The sequence below is a fragment of the Phaethon lepturus genome, unplaced genomic scaffold, assembly GCF_000687285.1.
Source record: "Phaethon lepturus isolate BGI_N335 unplaced genomic scaffold, ASM68728v1 scaffold8902, whole genome shotgun sequence".
Lineage (NCBI taxonomy): Eukaryota > Metazoa > Chordata > Aves > Phaethontiformes > Phaethontidae > Phaethon > Phaethon lepturus.
In genome coordinates this window covers 45961-62527 of record NW_010525514.1, presented here as the reverse complement: position 1 = coordinate 62527, position 16567 = coordinate 45961, and the positions used below count along the sequence as shown (strand labels likewise).

Genomic DNA, 16567 nt, shown 5'->3' with positions numbered 1-16567 from the left:
TTGTACTTACTTTTCCTCTACATTTACTTTTTTTGATTATTTTCAGTGCATATTCTCTACCAGTTGATCTGAGGAAAGAGAAAAGAAAAAAAAAGTATGTTCAATCACATTGAATATTTTTCTCAGTTGAGTTTATATTTGTCATTTGAGCACAGTAGGTCTGGGCAAGAATTCTATTCAAGAATTTGTTTTGTCAAGAAATGAAGCTTGCATCTGTCTGGAATTGTGAGCTTGTGCCACATTTATCAAATATGTGTGTCTGAGAAAAAAATCATTAAGCATTTTATAAAAAAAGGAAGATATTTCAATGTTTTTGAAACAAAATCACTTGATTTTTTTCATTCATGCAGTATTTGTTATTTCTTCTGCAGTTTTATGTAAAAATATTATATAGTATTTAAAGATCCAAATCTCAAAACCAAGAAGTTTTGTCTTCTATTAAACAATAAAATATAAGCCATGGAAAATACATTTATTTTCTTACTTAAAATGAAGAGTCATTTGTTTTATCTTAGCACTTGCAACTGCTAAGATAAAAAGTCAGTCTTTGGAATAATGTTTTATGTATTCAGTATGTATATGATACCTAACAGAGTTAAATATGATGTTTATGGGACCAAATATGAAAGGTTCTTGAGACAGTAAGAAATTATACAGATTTAGTGGAGGATGAGAACACATTTCCTTTTAGGTGGTTTTTTTTTTGGAAACCATATAATATTTATCACTACCATATACATAGATATTTAATATGTAGAATGCTAACATAGGAAATTAAGTTTGTAGACAAATTCACTATATTCACTTCTATTTCTTAACCAAGTTACAAAACTGTAAGTTGGCTGAAAGGATGATACCAAGAAGCTCTGTTCACAGGCTCTATTTTCACTATAAGGTTAAATGGAGAATGGATAATATAAGAAAAAGCTCTTACTGAAATGTTTTATAATAAAAATATAAAGCATTTACAAAAGTGTAATACATTGCCCTTAGGCATATGTTTAGTTAAAAAATAATAAAAAAAACCTCTCAAGCATATGGGGTGATTTTTTTTCATTCTTCATTTAGCAAAAAATATTGAAATAGATATTAAATTGATATATAATAAGTTAAATAGAGAAATGGACATGCCTAAAAGTGTGCACAGTCTGTCAAGTAGGACCTGCATACTCTGTCGAGTAGGACCCCAAGTGAATCATAAACTGAAAGCACTGCATTAGGAAAATGACCGTGCATTTTCATTGCCATATTTAAGCATGGAGACCTCCTCGGGCAGTGATGAACCACTAGGTATTCATTTAAGGGAAAATGAGCACTTCAATAAAAAGAAAAAAACCCACCAAAATATTAATTCTGTTTGAGTTCCTAGATCAGCAAGGAGCAAAGAAAGTCTGCATTAAGGTATCAATTAAAAGACTGTGCAAAGAAATCACACTGGATGATGACATTTATGACTTGGGAAAAAAGTACAGCGTGGCTGTTCAAGGCTTAAGCAAAGAAAAACTAAATATTTCTCATATCTGTACTCCCCCACAAAGGGGTTTAATGCTACAGCCCCCAGAAATGGGCCACACTCCACGTGGGGTGCCCCTTCCAGGTGCTGCTGTTTGACGGCTACAGTCCCAGCTCAGTGAGGGAACAAGCAGAGTAATGGACACTATTTCTGGGGAACGGAAGGAGGAGGTAGGGGAAGGAATATTAGAAATTAAGATATCTGGGGTTCAAACTCAGACAAAATATGCCCTCCTTCAGTAGGAGTCTCTTTCAAGCTGCTTGGTTGCCCTAGGAATGCTTCCCTTCTGTCATGAGAAAGGAAATTGATGGTTTTTGTTGGCCATGGGAGACTCCATGTACTCCAAAACACTGGGAAATCTGAGCTAGTGAGGAAATGTCAGAATCTGGAAGTATCTGAAAGTTAAAAATGAACCCATATAAAAACACCACAGGACAAATTGCGCATACGATGGAGCAGATATGTAACAAGCAGATGACAACTCTGACTGCTCTTTGTTTTGGTAAAAAGAAAATTAAAGCTAAGATAATGCAAATCCTTTCCCCTAAAAAGCTGCAGAACCACAGGCTGTCAGCAGCACTGCAACTTACACACCCGCCAAAAAATACGCACAGCCGTGCCAGAAACTCGCAGTGAAATGGGCATGTCACCTCTCACTCAACTCAAACAATAAAAAGGTGCCACACGAAGTAGGAAACACGTTATGGCTGGATAAAAGTCTGGACCCACAGCGCTAATGCAGGGCATGGAGTTAGACCTCTAGTCCACCACAGGGCTCCATGCCACGCTCCCTGGCTGTCTGAACTTTTTGCAAAGTTCACGTGATTTCCACTGCACTGGAGACAAAAATCTATCGTCTTCATTATTTTTGTGTGTGCATTAAATGTATTTGTGTGTGTGTGCCTGTGCGTTCACAGATGCACAGAATGGGATTTAGAAGTCCCCACATGCAAATTTTGAAGACGGTTTTGGTTTCTATTTATTTGGACTGTTCGTTGCCAGAGGAAAATGCCTGTGAATGCATTTCAAGCGTCAGAGTGGCTAACCAATGCACATGGGCTGGTCTCCACAGCTATGAAGAAGTATCCATGTGATCAGTGAAGATGTGTAACAAGACCCATTCCTACTTGCTTAACACCTCATGGCACTATTTCTTTGAAGTCTAATGCACACAGGAATTGTACATCAGACGAAAGTGGAAAAGTCCTCTGTCCCAAGTATCACCCCATCAATTCTGGCTCTGCAAATGATGGACATATCAGACTTTGAAGTGAGGTGTTTTCTGCTTAGAAAGACTGTGAAGAATGTTTTTGAAGGGGTTCTACATGTACTGGCTTTAATTTACCCTTTGAGCCTTTAATTTCTCCTTCCACACTTGTAATGGCAAGGGTATACTGCTTTAGAAGTAGAAACCAACAGAAACAATTCTACTTTAATTTTCAAGCTCTATCAAAGTAGTAACTCTCTGATATATATGGGAACTATGGAATGGTATGGCTCAGAGATCATAAGAGTATGTATCCGGGAATACCTGAGTAATCATGCCATTTGAGCGCATATTCACTAGATACATCGTGTTATTGGATACTTCTGGGACCAGGAGGATAGACAAGAGGACAGGAAACAGTTCTCATTTAAGCTCTCAAGGATATTGTAATCAGCATTATTTTTAGGTGTGGTGGGACCTATATTTAATTTTGTTCATGTCTCTTCTCTCAGCTTGAGGAAGAATTGTAAAATGCACACTAGCACATTTGAACCGTCTCTCAGCACAACTAGAATTTTCAGTTGAATGACAGTGTACCAAAACCTCAACCTTTTTTATTTTGCCTTGTAATCAGTTTCTTTCAGTCACTACTCACTTTACTTTTAGCTTGTCTTTTTCTCTTTTCTTAGTTATATGTTTTCACCTATCTTTTTCATCAGTCATGCCCCCTCCATAGGGTTTTACAGTGCTTTCTTGTTTTCATAGTGTTTTGCTTTGGTTCCTTTAGATTTCCATATTCCCCAGTTTAGTGTTCGGACCTTGGGGTTTGATCTGAACAGCCGTTGCCCTCCACATGACCAGCTCCGCCATGAACTCACTCTGACAGAGCTCTAAAGGCCTCACAAGAGCTTTGGCCAAGTCACATAAGCACACTGTCAGCTGATAGAAAATCCACTCTTCCCCCTTTCCCCAACAGCTGTCTCCATGGTCTCCAACTTGCCAGACTCTTTCAGATGCAAAGTGGGACCTGTCTTTTTCCAAAGAGACTAGTTTAAAACCAGCCAAGTTAATTTATCATCATCTGCCACGAGATCTAATCTTGACTTACTCTGTAGGGTTAATTATCACATTCTTACAGGCTAAAGAGCAAAAGTTCTTTCTTTAAGCCCAAAAGTGAGATTACAGTCTTCTGTAAAAGTCCCCTCTCTAGGACATGGTAACAGGAGATGTAAACTTCACTTGTGGAATTTCGTTATCAGACCTTGACATCTCTGTTGTTCGTTCTTTTGAACATCTCTATCATGGCAGTTTTTTGCCTTCTCCAAGATGCTACTATCTAACATGAGCAATCTTACAATCATTTCACATACAGGTACCTTCTGTCTTCTTTATCCCATATTCTCCTATTTTTAATAATACCACCAAAAGGCACTCACAGTTCTGCTCAGAGCATTTCTGTCTTTGTTCCCCATTTTTCACACTCTTAACATTGGGTAGAGCCGGCTCAAACCTGGTTCATGACCTGCTTGACCAGATTTAGAAACCAGCACCTGAGCTAGTTAACCTGGACACTTTCAGCAACACGGACGTTTGAGGTGACTTGTGACTTCTCTAACCTCGAGTGGATGTCTCAGATCAGTCTTTAAGTGTGACTGTTCTCACCTTGTAACAGTAAAGGGCACTGAAGAAGTTAGGTTTTGATGTCTGAAGTGCAGGCTCCTGAAGTTGGATGGAGCTCATATAATGGCACAAAGCAGGCAAACAGGAGATAGATGCCCATTTAATTAAAGATAAACATGGAAGAGGTTCTTCCTCAGTGTCAGATGGCAGAATAGATGGATCCGAAGTCAGCTTTTTGTGCTGACCACCACCACTACACTGCACACACAAAACTGACATCTTTACAGAATGGTCCTACATGTGAAATGTTTCATTGGTCTAATCTAAAGGGAGAGTTGCAAGAATATACCGCAAGGAAAGATGTTATTTCAGTGCAACAAGAAAGATTTAACACAAAGAACCGGCAAAATCATGAAGAGTGCAGCAGAAAAAACCCATATAAAACCCACAAAGAATTAAATTTATAGATTGTCCTTTGGACTCACTCTTTTTTTCATATGAGAGGGCATTAGTCTAGTTTTTCCATCTGGCATTGAGACATTACCTTATTACGTGTCCTATATTCTACAAATAAAGACACGATCTAGAATAAGCATGACATTAATGATTATTTTTACAGTAATAAGCATATTATCCTCCTCACCTTTCTATACACTCCTTCACAATAGCAAAATTTCCATCTCCTATAGTCCTTCCAACTTTATATCGCTCTGCTATCGATGCTGGAACCTGGAAACCTTCCTCCAACACTTCTGAAAGAATCATTAGTACATTTTTATTGTTAGTGAAGGAAACACAGATGTTGCACATAACATGCATTTTAAGTCTATGGTTTAGGAGCCTGGAAACCATTCAGAGTCAGTATCTCACTTACTGTACAATGAAACCATGCTGCTGACATTGTATATACTCAACAGGTTTCACACAGATACAATAATGAAAAATAAGACTTCTGGGGCTTAAACATACCACCATTCGAGTGTTACATACTTTACCATTCCCATTGCAATATGCTCCCAGGACAAAACCAAAATTGTATTTTTTTAATTATGAAAAGGCCTCTGTGATCTGCACAAGCGCAGACCAACCTCCAAAAAGGGTTGGAACTCCTTGACACAGCATGATTAAATATATGTACCAAAGAAGTCCAACACTCAAGCACTTATTTTATTACATCCTGTAAACTGAGACATCCATAAAACTCCTCATGTGCTAAGTGCTAGTTCTCCCCCTCCCCCAATATTAAATATTTAGTTTTTAAACAAATGTTCTCAATAATACTACCTCACATGCAACCTGGGCACCAGATGTTTAGGTAAAATTGCATTACACAGTGTCTAAGCATAAGAAAAGTTTGTAGTTTCATGTGTTTTAGTGCTCATTCATGTACCATTATTTTTAAATGTATTTGAAATAACGTGTTACAAATACCTAACATGCCTCTAAAAGCTGACTGCAAACTGCAGCTGATACAAACTACTATATAAATATCGTAACGTAAAAAAAATGCCTCTCAAAAATGTGACTTGAATTTACACTCTTTAAGACAGCGCTTTTAACTGTATCTTTACCTGTCCTTTGTTCCAGTTCAGTATTAAAAGTGAATGTTATGGCACAAGGAGGCTGGGGTTTGCCTGAGTTCACAGGCAGCGTGAGGAGTTGCTGTCAGACACGAGCATACACCCACTTACGTGTATGTGTGTGTGAACCGGCGGTACCGGAGCAGGCACTATCCTTCAGCCAACTTGCTCAACACCTTAGTACAGGGTGAGACTAATCATTTCTGAGTAAAGACCCAGGCCTGCAGAGTGTTCTTTAGTACCATGCCAGACGAGACAAAAAATCAGTGAAATAATCCCGTCAGCACTGCCTCGCCTGCAGAACTAATATCTAGAGAATCCTGCAGCAAACACACCTTTGAATGAGGATGCCCAGATCAAATCTGATCCGGAAGGAACCTAACTGGTTTGCTAAGACTGACAAGCCTCCTCACGGAGAGTCATCCAGCCCGCAACGCTCCCACCTTCTCCGGCAGGAAGAATGACTCATTTCCTACACAGCTGCTGTTATCCCTACACTGACTGCTTTGAAATGTCAGCCTTCAAATGTTACCTTCTGCAGGTCCATCGTTTTCATCCATAGAGCTGCAAACTTTGGTGGATGCTAATGAGGTAGAGGAGCCACTGTGTTGGGAGCTCTGGAAATGGAGAGACACAAATGAAAACAGATGATTTTTACAGAGCACGAGTACCCGCAGCACGTTCCTGCTGGGAACACGGCCCGGAGGGGCTTCAGTGTTCCCCATGTAAAGTATCAATTTACTTTGGTGCCGGGATATTGTGGATGCTTGGGAAAAGTCCGTTTTTTCCACTGAAATTACGCTTTTGGTACCATGGAAATATCCCTTATCCATCACGTGCAGCAATGTGCAGCAACGCACATGTACGTACGGTCCATTATGGTCCATTTGTTTCTCCCTATCCCACACACATTTTGGGGGGGCAAACTGAGGAGCTGTGTGCCCTCTGCAGGCAGGAGACTCTTTTCTCAGCGACACCGTTAACCCCGCAGGCACTGGAAGTATAAATGTCTTTGTACTGAAATTGGCTTTGTTATGGGTGGAATTCCTCACTTTTGCAAACCTCCCTCTGGTGAAATCCTACCCAGCTGTGTTCTAGAAGGGAGAAATCATTATGGTATTGTATGGAGAAAATAAAATGTCAGGGTGAATAACATCTGCTTTTCTGGAAAAGCATTTCACAGTCACAGAATCATTAAGGTTGGAAAAGACCTTTAAGATCAGCAAGTCCAACCATCAGCCCAACACCACCATGCCCACTAAGCCACATAGTGAAGTGCCACGTCCACTCGTTTTTTGAACACCTTCAGTGATGGTGACTCCACCACCTCCCTGGGCAGCCTGTTACAATGCTTGACCACTGTCTCAGTAAAGACATTTTTCCTAATATCTGATCTAAACCTCCCCTGGCGTAATTTGAGGCTATTTCCTCTTTGATTGAGTACAGCTCACTTGAGGCATGAGCCTGTACTTGGTTTTAAGCACCTGTACCGCAAATGTCTACGTTTGGCTATACAGTTAATGGGGGGGAGGATGGCATCTCTATAGTCTCCAGAAAGAGACTCGTAGCCACCCAGCCTGGATGCCAGAAGTACAGCAGGCAGGATCTTGCTAGGGAAGACTTCCGAAGCATCTATTGATGTCCATCAGTTACGTATGGACTCTAGGCATGTACTTTAGGAAGACTGCTTCATCACGTACCTAGATGGATGAAACTACACAGACATGTGAGATGGACTGGATTTCACCCAAAATTTTTATCCTGTGCTGCATAACGATTATACAAACACATCTTCAGGATTCTCCCATCTTCAGAGGAAACCAGAAGAAGCTACAAATGTAACAGTGGCCCTTTAAACTTACAGCAAAACTGAGAATTTCCTCAGGTTCACATAATTCCCATGCTGAAAAGTTACAAAGTGCTGCAGTATTTAATTACCTCCTTCGATCTACATATTACATAAACTGAGGCTGTACTGCATGCAACTAACACTATCAGTTCCTTATCTGTGTTTGCAAAGTACGTAGATGCTCACAGCCAGGGTGCCCATCCACTTTACAGGTTTAATACAGCTGCTTTGGAATGATCTCCCTCCTCTGCCACTGCAGAGCTCAGCCGATGACTGGAGCAAGCATAAGTAACCATGCAGCAGTTGGGATTTTTGCAGAGTACAGAGCCAGGGAGAAGGCAGTCAGCAGAGTTAAAAGCTGGCCAGTATGCTGAGTTCATTTGAACAGACTAACTTTTAATTTCTCCCACAGTAGATTAAGGTCAGATGATTTAGACAAAGGCTGAACTTGGCCTATTTTTCACTAAATAATCCTGAGAGCTTGCACATCACATCTACCAAGAGATTCTTTGCCCTTTTTTTCTTTTAATCAACCCCAGCTCATTCTTTTCATGTATCCAAGAATTTCTTCTGAGGTTTGACCAGAATTAAAAATTGCATTAATCAGTTTCTGGACTACTTCTGCTGCCTCTTGACAACAGAAGTGAGTACTGACTGATCTTATGCAGCTTGCTAAGATATTGCTGCCCTTGTTTCATGATTAGGATGTGTTTATGTATGTGCTAAACTCTGCAGGACATCTCTGTAAAAACTTACCTCTGGTTCATTTTTGAACAAATGAGCAGATGAGGATCAAGGTAACGGGAAAATGCTAGGAGTTCTCATGGCTGGAGAAGTCACTCTCAAAGCCTATATTTATACACATGTAATGAGAGAATTGTTTCCTTTACACTCCTGCTCGTAAAATAAGCAGAAAAACATGTTTTCTCCACTCATTCTGCTGTGTCTGTTTGTTTCCCTCGACCAGGCATCCAATTTCTTACTTATTTTCCCACTCCACAGTATTTTCTTAAAGGAATTACAATTTAAATGAGTTTAATAGTTGTTACATATACAATCAGGAAAGAATCTTTACAACATTTAAGGGGTATAACACAAAAAGGTTAGTGCTAGATTTTCAATAGCTTATCAAACAACTAATTTGTTCAGTTTTTTGCATTTTAAACAGTGAGATAACACTTTTCAGCAGATGTTAGGTCAAGACTGCTGACTACACACGGCTGCAGCTTTCTTTAGCAGTCTGACAGTCTCTTGATGGAGTCTCGCACCCATTGTTCTCATTTGTGAGAATGGGAGACGTGACAATTGAGACCCAACTCGGTGGCCACATCTTCTCAGAATGGGTGCCTAGAGAGACTCGGATTTCTATTTGGGAACCTAATTTCTCCAGGATCCTCAAGAGGAGGTTTAGCTGAGAACTGTGACTGCTCAGTCCTTCAAAAATTAGACTCTTTCAAGGGCCTGTTTCAGCAAAGCGCTTCAGCAAGTACTTCTCTTTAAATAAAAATAGTCTGAAATTACATTCACTCCTAAATATCTGTCTTAGGTATAGCTCCCTACATATGTATTGAGTTAGGTTCAGTTAAACAAACTGAAAAAAAAGTTGCCCACAGAAAATTTGAAGTACATAAAACATCAATAGGAGATCAATTTTTTAAGTGCCCCTATTTCTTTTCTTGTTGACACTACGTAAGGATGGGAAGGCTGAGATGATATTCACAACTGAAGAAGAACAAAAGTGATGCATTAGTAGCATATACTGTCTGCAAACAAAGCATACAGCCCCTTCAGCGAGACCTGTGTGCAAGGCACCAGTGTGTGAGCAGAAGCAGAGCTCACCAGCGACAAGGAAACAGTAGCTAAGACGACATTTGCTAAAAATACATACTGAGATTTTTGAAACTTTAAACTTTAAAATTTTTAATCGAATTGAAAAAAATTAAGAAAACACATACTTTTTATTACCTTTGCTGAAGCCCTCCTGTTGTTAAAACAACAGGTTAAAAAGAAATCAGGAACTGTACATTTGCATATATGCACCAAGTCAGCTGATGGACCCCCGTCACAATTAAAGAGACGTTACTAGGTAAACATGACACAAATATTTTCGTCTTTATTCAGTCCTCTGGAACAACACACAGGCATTTCTTTATTTATCTTTGCTTCAGCTAGAAGGACATTCCGTTTATTTAGACTTTAATTAGCTCGTTGTTCTCACAAGCTAAAAGCCCTCCGGGTCCAGCAATCCTTGTGGGTCTCGGTGTTCCTTCCAGTTGGCTTGCCAATCGTGAGGCAGTCAGTCGCGCACACGGTTACTCTCACAGCTGTGGACCCCATCAGGGATATTGCAGATGGGGAGGGGGGAAAAACAAACTCTAAGCAAGAGTATAATCTCTTCAACACACAGACCTTAATGCAATTATCTGTTTTAATTTTAAGAGATGCTGAGGTGCTTGAAATGTCATCACTTTTACACAGATTTAAAGGGGCCCAGTTGCACAGGTTGCCAGCACATGGCTGTTTTTATGGCACACCTCCATAAAAGCAACGGCATAAAAAAATCAGGTCTTTGGTGTAAGGATTTCAGATCCTATTCAGGTTTATGTAACAGATGGCCAGCACACCACACACCTCACTGATGTGAATGGAAACATTAGCACTATAGAGTTTCACCCATGTCTCACTGGGAGATTTATTTAGCAACTGTTTTGTAAATAGTTTGTATCTATCTCAGTGGAAAATGTGCTAAATCCATGAAAAAAAAGGCAGTAAAATAAATATTACTGTAATTTCTCTCTCCCCATACTCACCTTTGTCCTAAATTAATCTTAAAATCTCCCTCCAACTAAACCGCAGGAATTATTCCTATGGACTACCAGTATCAGCAGCTATGAAAAGAAACTTAAACAAGTATGACTAGGAAGTTTGTTAATGCAATTCAGATTCCTGAATCTTAAACCCCAAACGCTGCATATTTTCCAAACCCCTCAAAACCTTTATTAGCGCATATGGAGTCTACAAAGTCTCTCAACAATAGATTCCTTTGTATTTTCCTAGGATGAAGGAAGCATCTGGATGAAATGTGAGTAACAGAAATGCACACAGGTGTAACACTAAGTTTGGATCTCATGCAGATTTCTGCTCGTTTAGAAATAGGCTTAATAAAGTGAAGATGAAAATTAGTAAACAAACTGTAAATTCAGAAAGGAGGCTCAGGATAAGGGAATTATTAATGTCTTTAAATAATGCCTCCTAAGATATTCCCTATTCTGAAGAACTCTACAGAATTTAAAAAAACACAGAGAAAAAGCTGTGTGGGTCAGTAATATGTGTATGATAAAGTTCAAGTCGGCAAAGATCGATCGGATTAAAACCAAAACTAAACTGTTAAGCAACCACGCTCACCTCTTTTGGAGCCCATACTAGTGTTCAGTCTGGTTGTGACTAACCTTTGCAAGGTAGCCGTCATAGCCAATTCCTTAGCCTAAAGATCAACAAGGTTAACAGCAAAATAAAGACAACAGTCTAGTGCAGTATTAGCTTTGAAGGACGTTGAAGGGTTCAACAAATTCCTGTAATATGTAACAAAGTTAGGCAAGAAATAAGTGAGTCAATACAACAAAATGGTCCACCTCCAGAGAACAAAAGGTAAAGCAGAGGACAGCTGGTTTAAAACAATAAAATAATATATTTTTATGGACCTTTTAGAAGACTAACTCAGCTTTTTATTATTCACTTTAGAGAGAAGCGAAGGGTTACACTGACACTCGCTCTCGCAATTCTGTAGAGTGAAAAATGTTTTTGATTTTCCTTTGTTTAATCGCTTGCTTACAATTTTTGGATCAGCCAGCTGAAACGAGAAAAAAGTTTTCATGTAAACAGTACAGAGCTGGCAAAAAATGACTTGTGGAGAAACATCAATTCTACAATCTTCATGCCAAAAGAATGGAAGCCAATGGAATTCAATGTACAGAAAGAGAAATGATGCAATTGTTTCTGTTCAAATTTGGACACTGCACTAAACTGACACATAAGAACCAAATTTATTCATAAACTGCTTCATCTGGAAAGGAACAATAAAAAAACGTATGCAAACCTGCTACTTCTCCACAGTTCTACATCCTGCCCTGTCTTGTTAGACACTTCACTTAAGAGAGGCCCTACATAGGGAAATGATATTTTTTTGTTCATTTATGCAATTCAGGATTTACACAGCCAGGAGAAGAGGTAAATTCAATCAACACAAGCAATAGTCCGGCATGTGTCATTCAGGAACTTGTGTTGGTTTTCTTCTTTGAGGGATAGAGGGACAAATGGGAGAGTTTGCAAGGAAATGCAGCTGACAGACTGAAGTTAAATTTTCAAGCTGAAGCACTTGTTTCGTTAGGATCCTCTTATTAAGCTGCAGCATTGACTGCTTATACACTCATCTGATTTGTGTAACAAGGCAATTCTGAAAGGCCAGCATAGTTTCCTATATGGTATTTAACAGTAAACTTAAATCTAACCTCCGCTAGCTCCTAACAGCTGCTTCCAAAGCTGAGCCATAATTCAGACCGTAGGCTCACTCAACCTTTGGCATCCTCCAGAAAAGATTGATGATCTAAAAAAAAGAAAGTATCAGATTCACGGTATCGGAAGTTGACCTGTCATTACTGTATCCATACTGCAGTTAACATAAAAAGTTACATGTGCAATGATGCAGTGTGAAGGTTTCCTTTTTCCTTTTCTAAAGTTATACACAGGTGAAATTTTCCACTCAACTACAGAATAAAAATTGAAAGTTCATCAAAGGATGTTCTTATTTCTTCCACCTCATTAAGGGCACAGCACAATCACCACTTTTATTTTTAAACTCTTTGAGCTGTATTTTAAAAATTCTCCTGGTATTCTTAACTGTGACTTGGTAGAGACAGAAACCTCAGTTATTTTGTTTGTACTTTTCCTCATTTCTATAGTACTGTTTTTTTCCTATGTCTGCGCACCTTTTTTAGGCAGACCACTTTACCAGAAACCAAGAGGGTTTCAAAACTAAAATTTTTACCGGGCCCACAGATGCCTCTAGGAGAGTGTCTGGACATCAGCTGAAGCATCAGACTGGCAGATGACGTGTCAGAATTTGCAATGTCTCTCTTCCCGCACCAAACAAAAAGTAAAACTAGGTATAGATACGTATTTTAAAGAGTGGAAAGTTATATCAAGAGAACAAGGTACTTATTTTAAAACACCGTGGGTACATTTCAGTACTCAGCTTTTTACAGGCATGTTTCCCTAATACTTGTCTTAAGAGGAGTCTGCTGTAGCTGAGTTGTCAGCAGGGAGCCGGTACCTTGCTTTGGATAGTCTGCTAATTTCCCACTTCATACTTCAAATCTACCCCGTCATGTGCACACAAACTTACCCCCCATAAGCAATTCAAAGCAGGTATATTTACTGTCTCCAAAAGACCCATTAGAAACCAAATTCTTCCTTGAAGGATCTTTCACATCTACACACCAGAGCCCAGAGTTTATTATTTAAAAGGCACTGAATGCATCTGCTATTTCTGCTGTTTGAAGGAACCCACTAGGATGCATGAATCCCACATGCTTATATTAAGTGAACTGTTAGATGAACAGTGCTGATCCAAAATGAACGAGCAATACCAACTGCAAGTATTTTTTCAAAGCCTGTTAATTTACATTTCCAAAATAAATTCACTGAACAGGGTGTATTTTTTAAATATATTTATTACATTGCTTACAATAATCTACAGTAATGTTAAATCTAGCGAAACAACAAATTGCAACCAGGATGACATGGTCAAATATGAAACACAAGTACAACACAGTATGATGACACAATGGCACAAAAATGAAGGTGATTTTCTTTAGCTGATCATATGAAATAAAACATTCATCAGCATTTATTTTTGCAAGTTTTACATTTTTTGTTGATAAAGCAACAGCTTTCTTTTTGGTTTCCTGCATCACACAGATACAAAAAAGGTATATTTTAAAAAGCAAATACCCAAGCACTTTTCTTTAAAAAAAATAATTGTATGCATAACTTTGTAAAATCTTAAACTTATGTTGTAAATGTGCCAATATTTACAATATCATAGTGCAACTAACAAAATGAAGAGGCCTTAGCACAAACATCGTTAGCTCCTCTTTCACTAGAGTCCAAATTCCAAAACACTGTACTGCAGGGCAAACCCCAAACTAATCACCTCATATAACATCAGACAACGAGTACACGCCGAACACAGTGCAGCTTTTTTCATACTTCAGTGCTGAGGGTTAATTTAAGGAAATTTGAATATAATCGACATGCGCAAATACAGACACTAAAATGCATACGAATGTGTACGCATGCACTGCGTGTGCTTTTAACTCTTCACGAAGGTGTGCGTACACAACACATGTATCTACATACCCACTGCCTTCCGCGGGGAGGTAAGGAGCTCAGCCAGTCTGAACGGTCAGGTACGAGGGGAAAGAGGCAAACTGAGCCAGCCAGAAGGTGTTACGACAGCCAGCTCGGCTCGGAATGAGCCTCTGCTCGGCTCGGCACGCGCTGCTTGCGGAGCGGAGGGGCTTTCCCGGGGCGCAGCACACCCGTTTCCAAAGAGTGCAACAAGCACTCGCTTAACTTTGCGCTGCGCGCACAGCTACTGCTGGCTGCGGGACATGAGGTTGTTTTCCTATTGACCGCTCATAGTTACGAGTTCTCATCCCATCACTTATAGATAAACTGAAAGTGAAGTTTAAATAAAGAACATTCTTGTATTCGGTTGTATACCATTAATTGGATACAAGAAAAAGCACAGACAACGTTAATCTAAGTATTCATTAAGTGACGAGATAATTTAGCACTATAAAGATTTTCTGTTTGTTCATTTCTCTACTACTTTTGACAGAACGGTAAACTTGGGTCGATCAGAGGTTCTTTTCTGTATCACTGTAAATTACTAATTTAACATTTAGAGTTGGAGGACACTTTTTGTAACATACTGCACTGTATAAAGTTTACATCACAGTGTGAAGTATGAAACTGTAAAAGCAAACACTATTATTTATTTTAATCTCAATCCAGGTGTTCTTCGAGGCTGTTTAATATTATGTATCCTTTCCTGTAATACACATTTATATCCACTATATTAATGCCCCAGAATGTTCATTTTACAGCCATATATGCCCTGTGAAAATGATTTAAAGAGAAAAAACCTAAATATAATGTGCTGTCGCTGAATTATTTTACAAATTGAAAAGTGATTTTCACATTGGGTAATGAATGTTAAGGATTTTACTCATTTCAGCAACAGAACTTCTAATATTGCATGACTTAATACACTGCAGAACAGTGCAGTTCAAGAGGAGACATGAGTCTGAACATGTCAAAATGATACCATTTCAAATTTATGATCAATGTTTTGCCTGTGTATATATATTTGTGCATTAAGTTCCTATCCTTCCCACCTTGAAGTCAATCGTGGTTTTGCCACTAACTTAAAACAGAGCAGAACTTAGCCCTTGTTTGTACATGAGGTCTCTTAAAATTGTACAGATTTCCTCAGGGGAGCTGCTCAGCAAGTGCAGGTTGGTGCAGCTCCACTGACTTTAACAGAGCTATAGTGAATCCCAACAGATCAACATCCTCCCATTAATACATTTTCCCCACATATTTGTTTAAAGCCACAAATGTGACATAACTGTGCAGGGGTTGCAAAGCCATTCATCTATGTGTGTGTGTGTATAAATCTAAATATACACATTCTGTGCTTCACATGTTAACTGTTTGTTGCATAAAATAAGAAGAAGAGAGATTAAAAAAAGCCTGGAAAGTTGCAGAAAGCATTAGGGAAATAATCACACGTATTCATAAAGCTCAAAGGGAAGCAAAGCATTCACAATCTATACAAGACTCTTTAGCTACATCAGAATCACCTTAGAGTAGGCACAAATAATGCAGCATACAGAGAACTATAAGAGGTTCAAACACTACAAAGTTGCTTAAGCTATTTTGTTTTTTAATGAAGTCAATGAAATCTAGAGACAAACTAAAACCTGTGCTGTTGCAAGCGGAACTACAGCATCAAGAAACACAATTTCAGTTTCACCCATAAACTGAAACCTTCTGGTCTTGCTCAAAAGAAACTTTTCATTTCTGCTCATGTATAATGGGAATTACATTCCACACAAAAGAGATCTCAAAGTCTATAAACAGTCTACCTTTTCAATCTCTGAGGGACTTTCATTCCTGAAATGAAATATTAATGATACATATTGCCCCTGAATAGCCCCTTAATACAAGTCATATGTTGAAATGATTAAATGTTATGGACTAGCATATTCTTTGAAATAGTCTTGATGGAAAACTCGCTATGATAACAATTACTGATATAAGGTCCATTTTTCTTTTCCACAGCTAAGCAAAGCTGTGGGATTCAGGTTTGCTGGCAATCTGAGCTCCCTGTGTAGAACAAACATTCTTAATAAACTGCTTTAAGCAGCAGCAGCTTATATGGGAGAGGAGAGGAAAAATAAAATTCCTGGAATTTATTTTCCTTACAGGAAAAAACAATTTTCAAAAGGTCAGTAAGTATTTTGTTCATTCTGATGGAGTTGTCTGAATTTTTCAAAACTGATCCCAATGCACCTTTACATAATATGCATTTCTTGGGATTAAGTAATACATTTTACAAAGACATTCTCTCGTAACAGACAAAATGCAAGTAACTTCACAGCTGCAAACTTTTTCAGTAGAACAGGATAGCCTTAGCATCAGGCTATGGGGAAGGACTGTTCCTATTGCTG

At 38.8% G+C, this 16567-nt stretch overlaps 1 protein-coding gene across 2 annotated transcripts in view; it reads right to left on the bottom strand.

Moving 5' to 3' along the window:
* Positions 1-16567, bottom strand: part of DCLK1 (doublecortin-like kinase 1) — a 64135-nt gene that overhangs the window by 38647 nt on the left and 8921 nt on the right. For both annotated transcript variants that reach the window (XM_010282777.1, XM_010282778.1), the window contains exons 3-5: positions 6453-6537; positions 4984-5092; positions 11-68 (exon numbers count right to left, since the gene is read on the bottom strand). In XM_010282777.1, coding sequence (XP_010281079.1) covers positions 11-68; positions 4984-5092; positions 6453-6537 — 252 coding nt within the window. The remainder of the gene's footprint in view (positions 1-10; positions 69-4983; positions 5093-6452; positions 6538-16567) is intronic.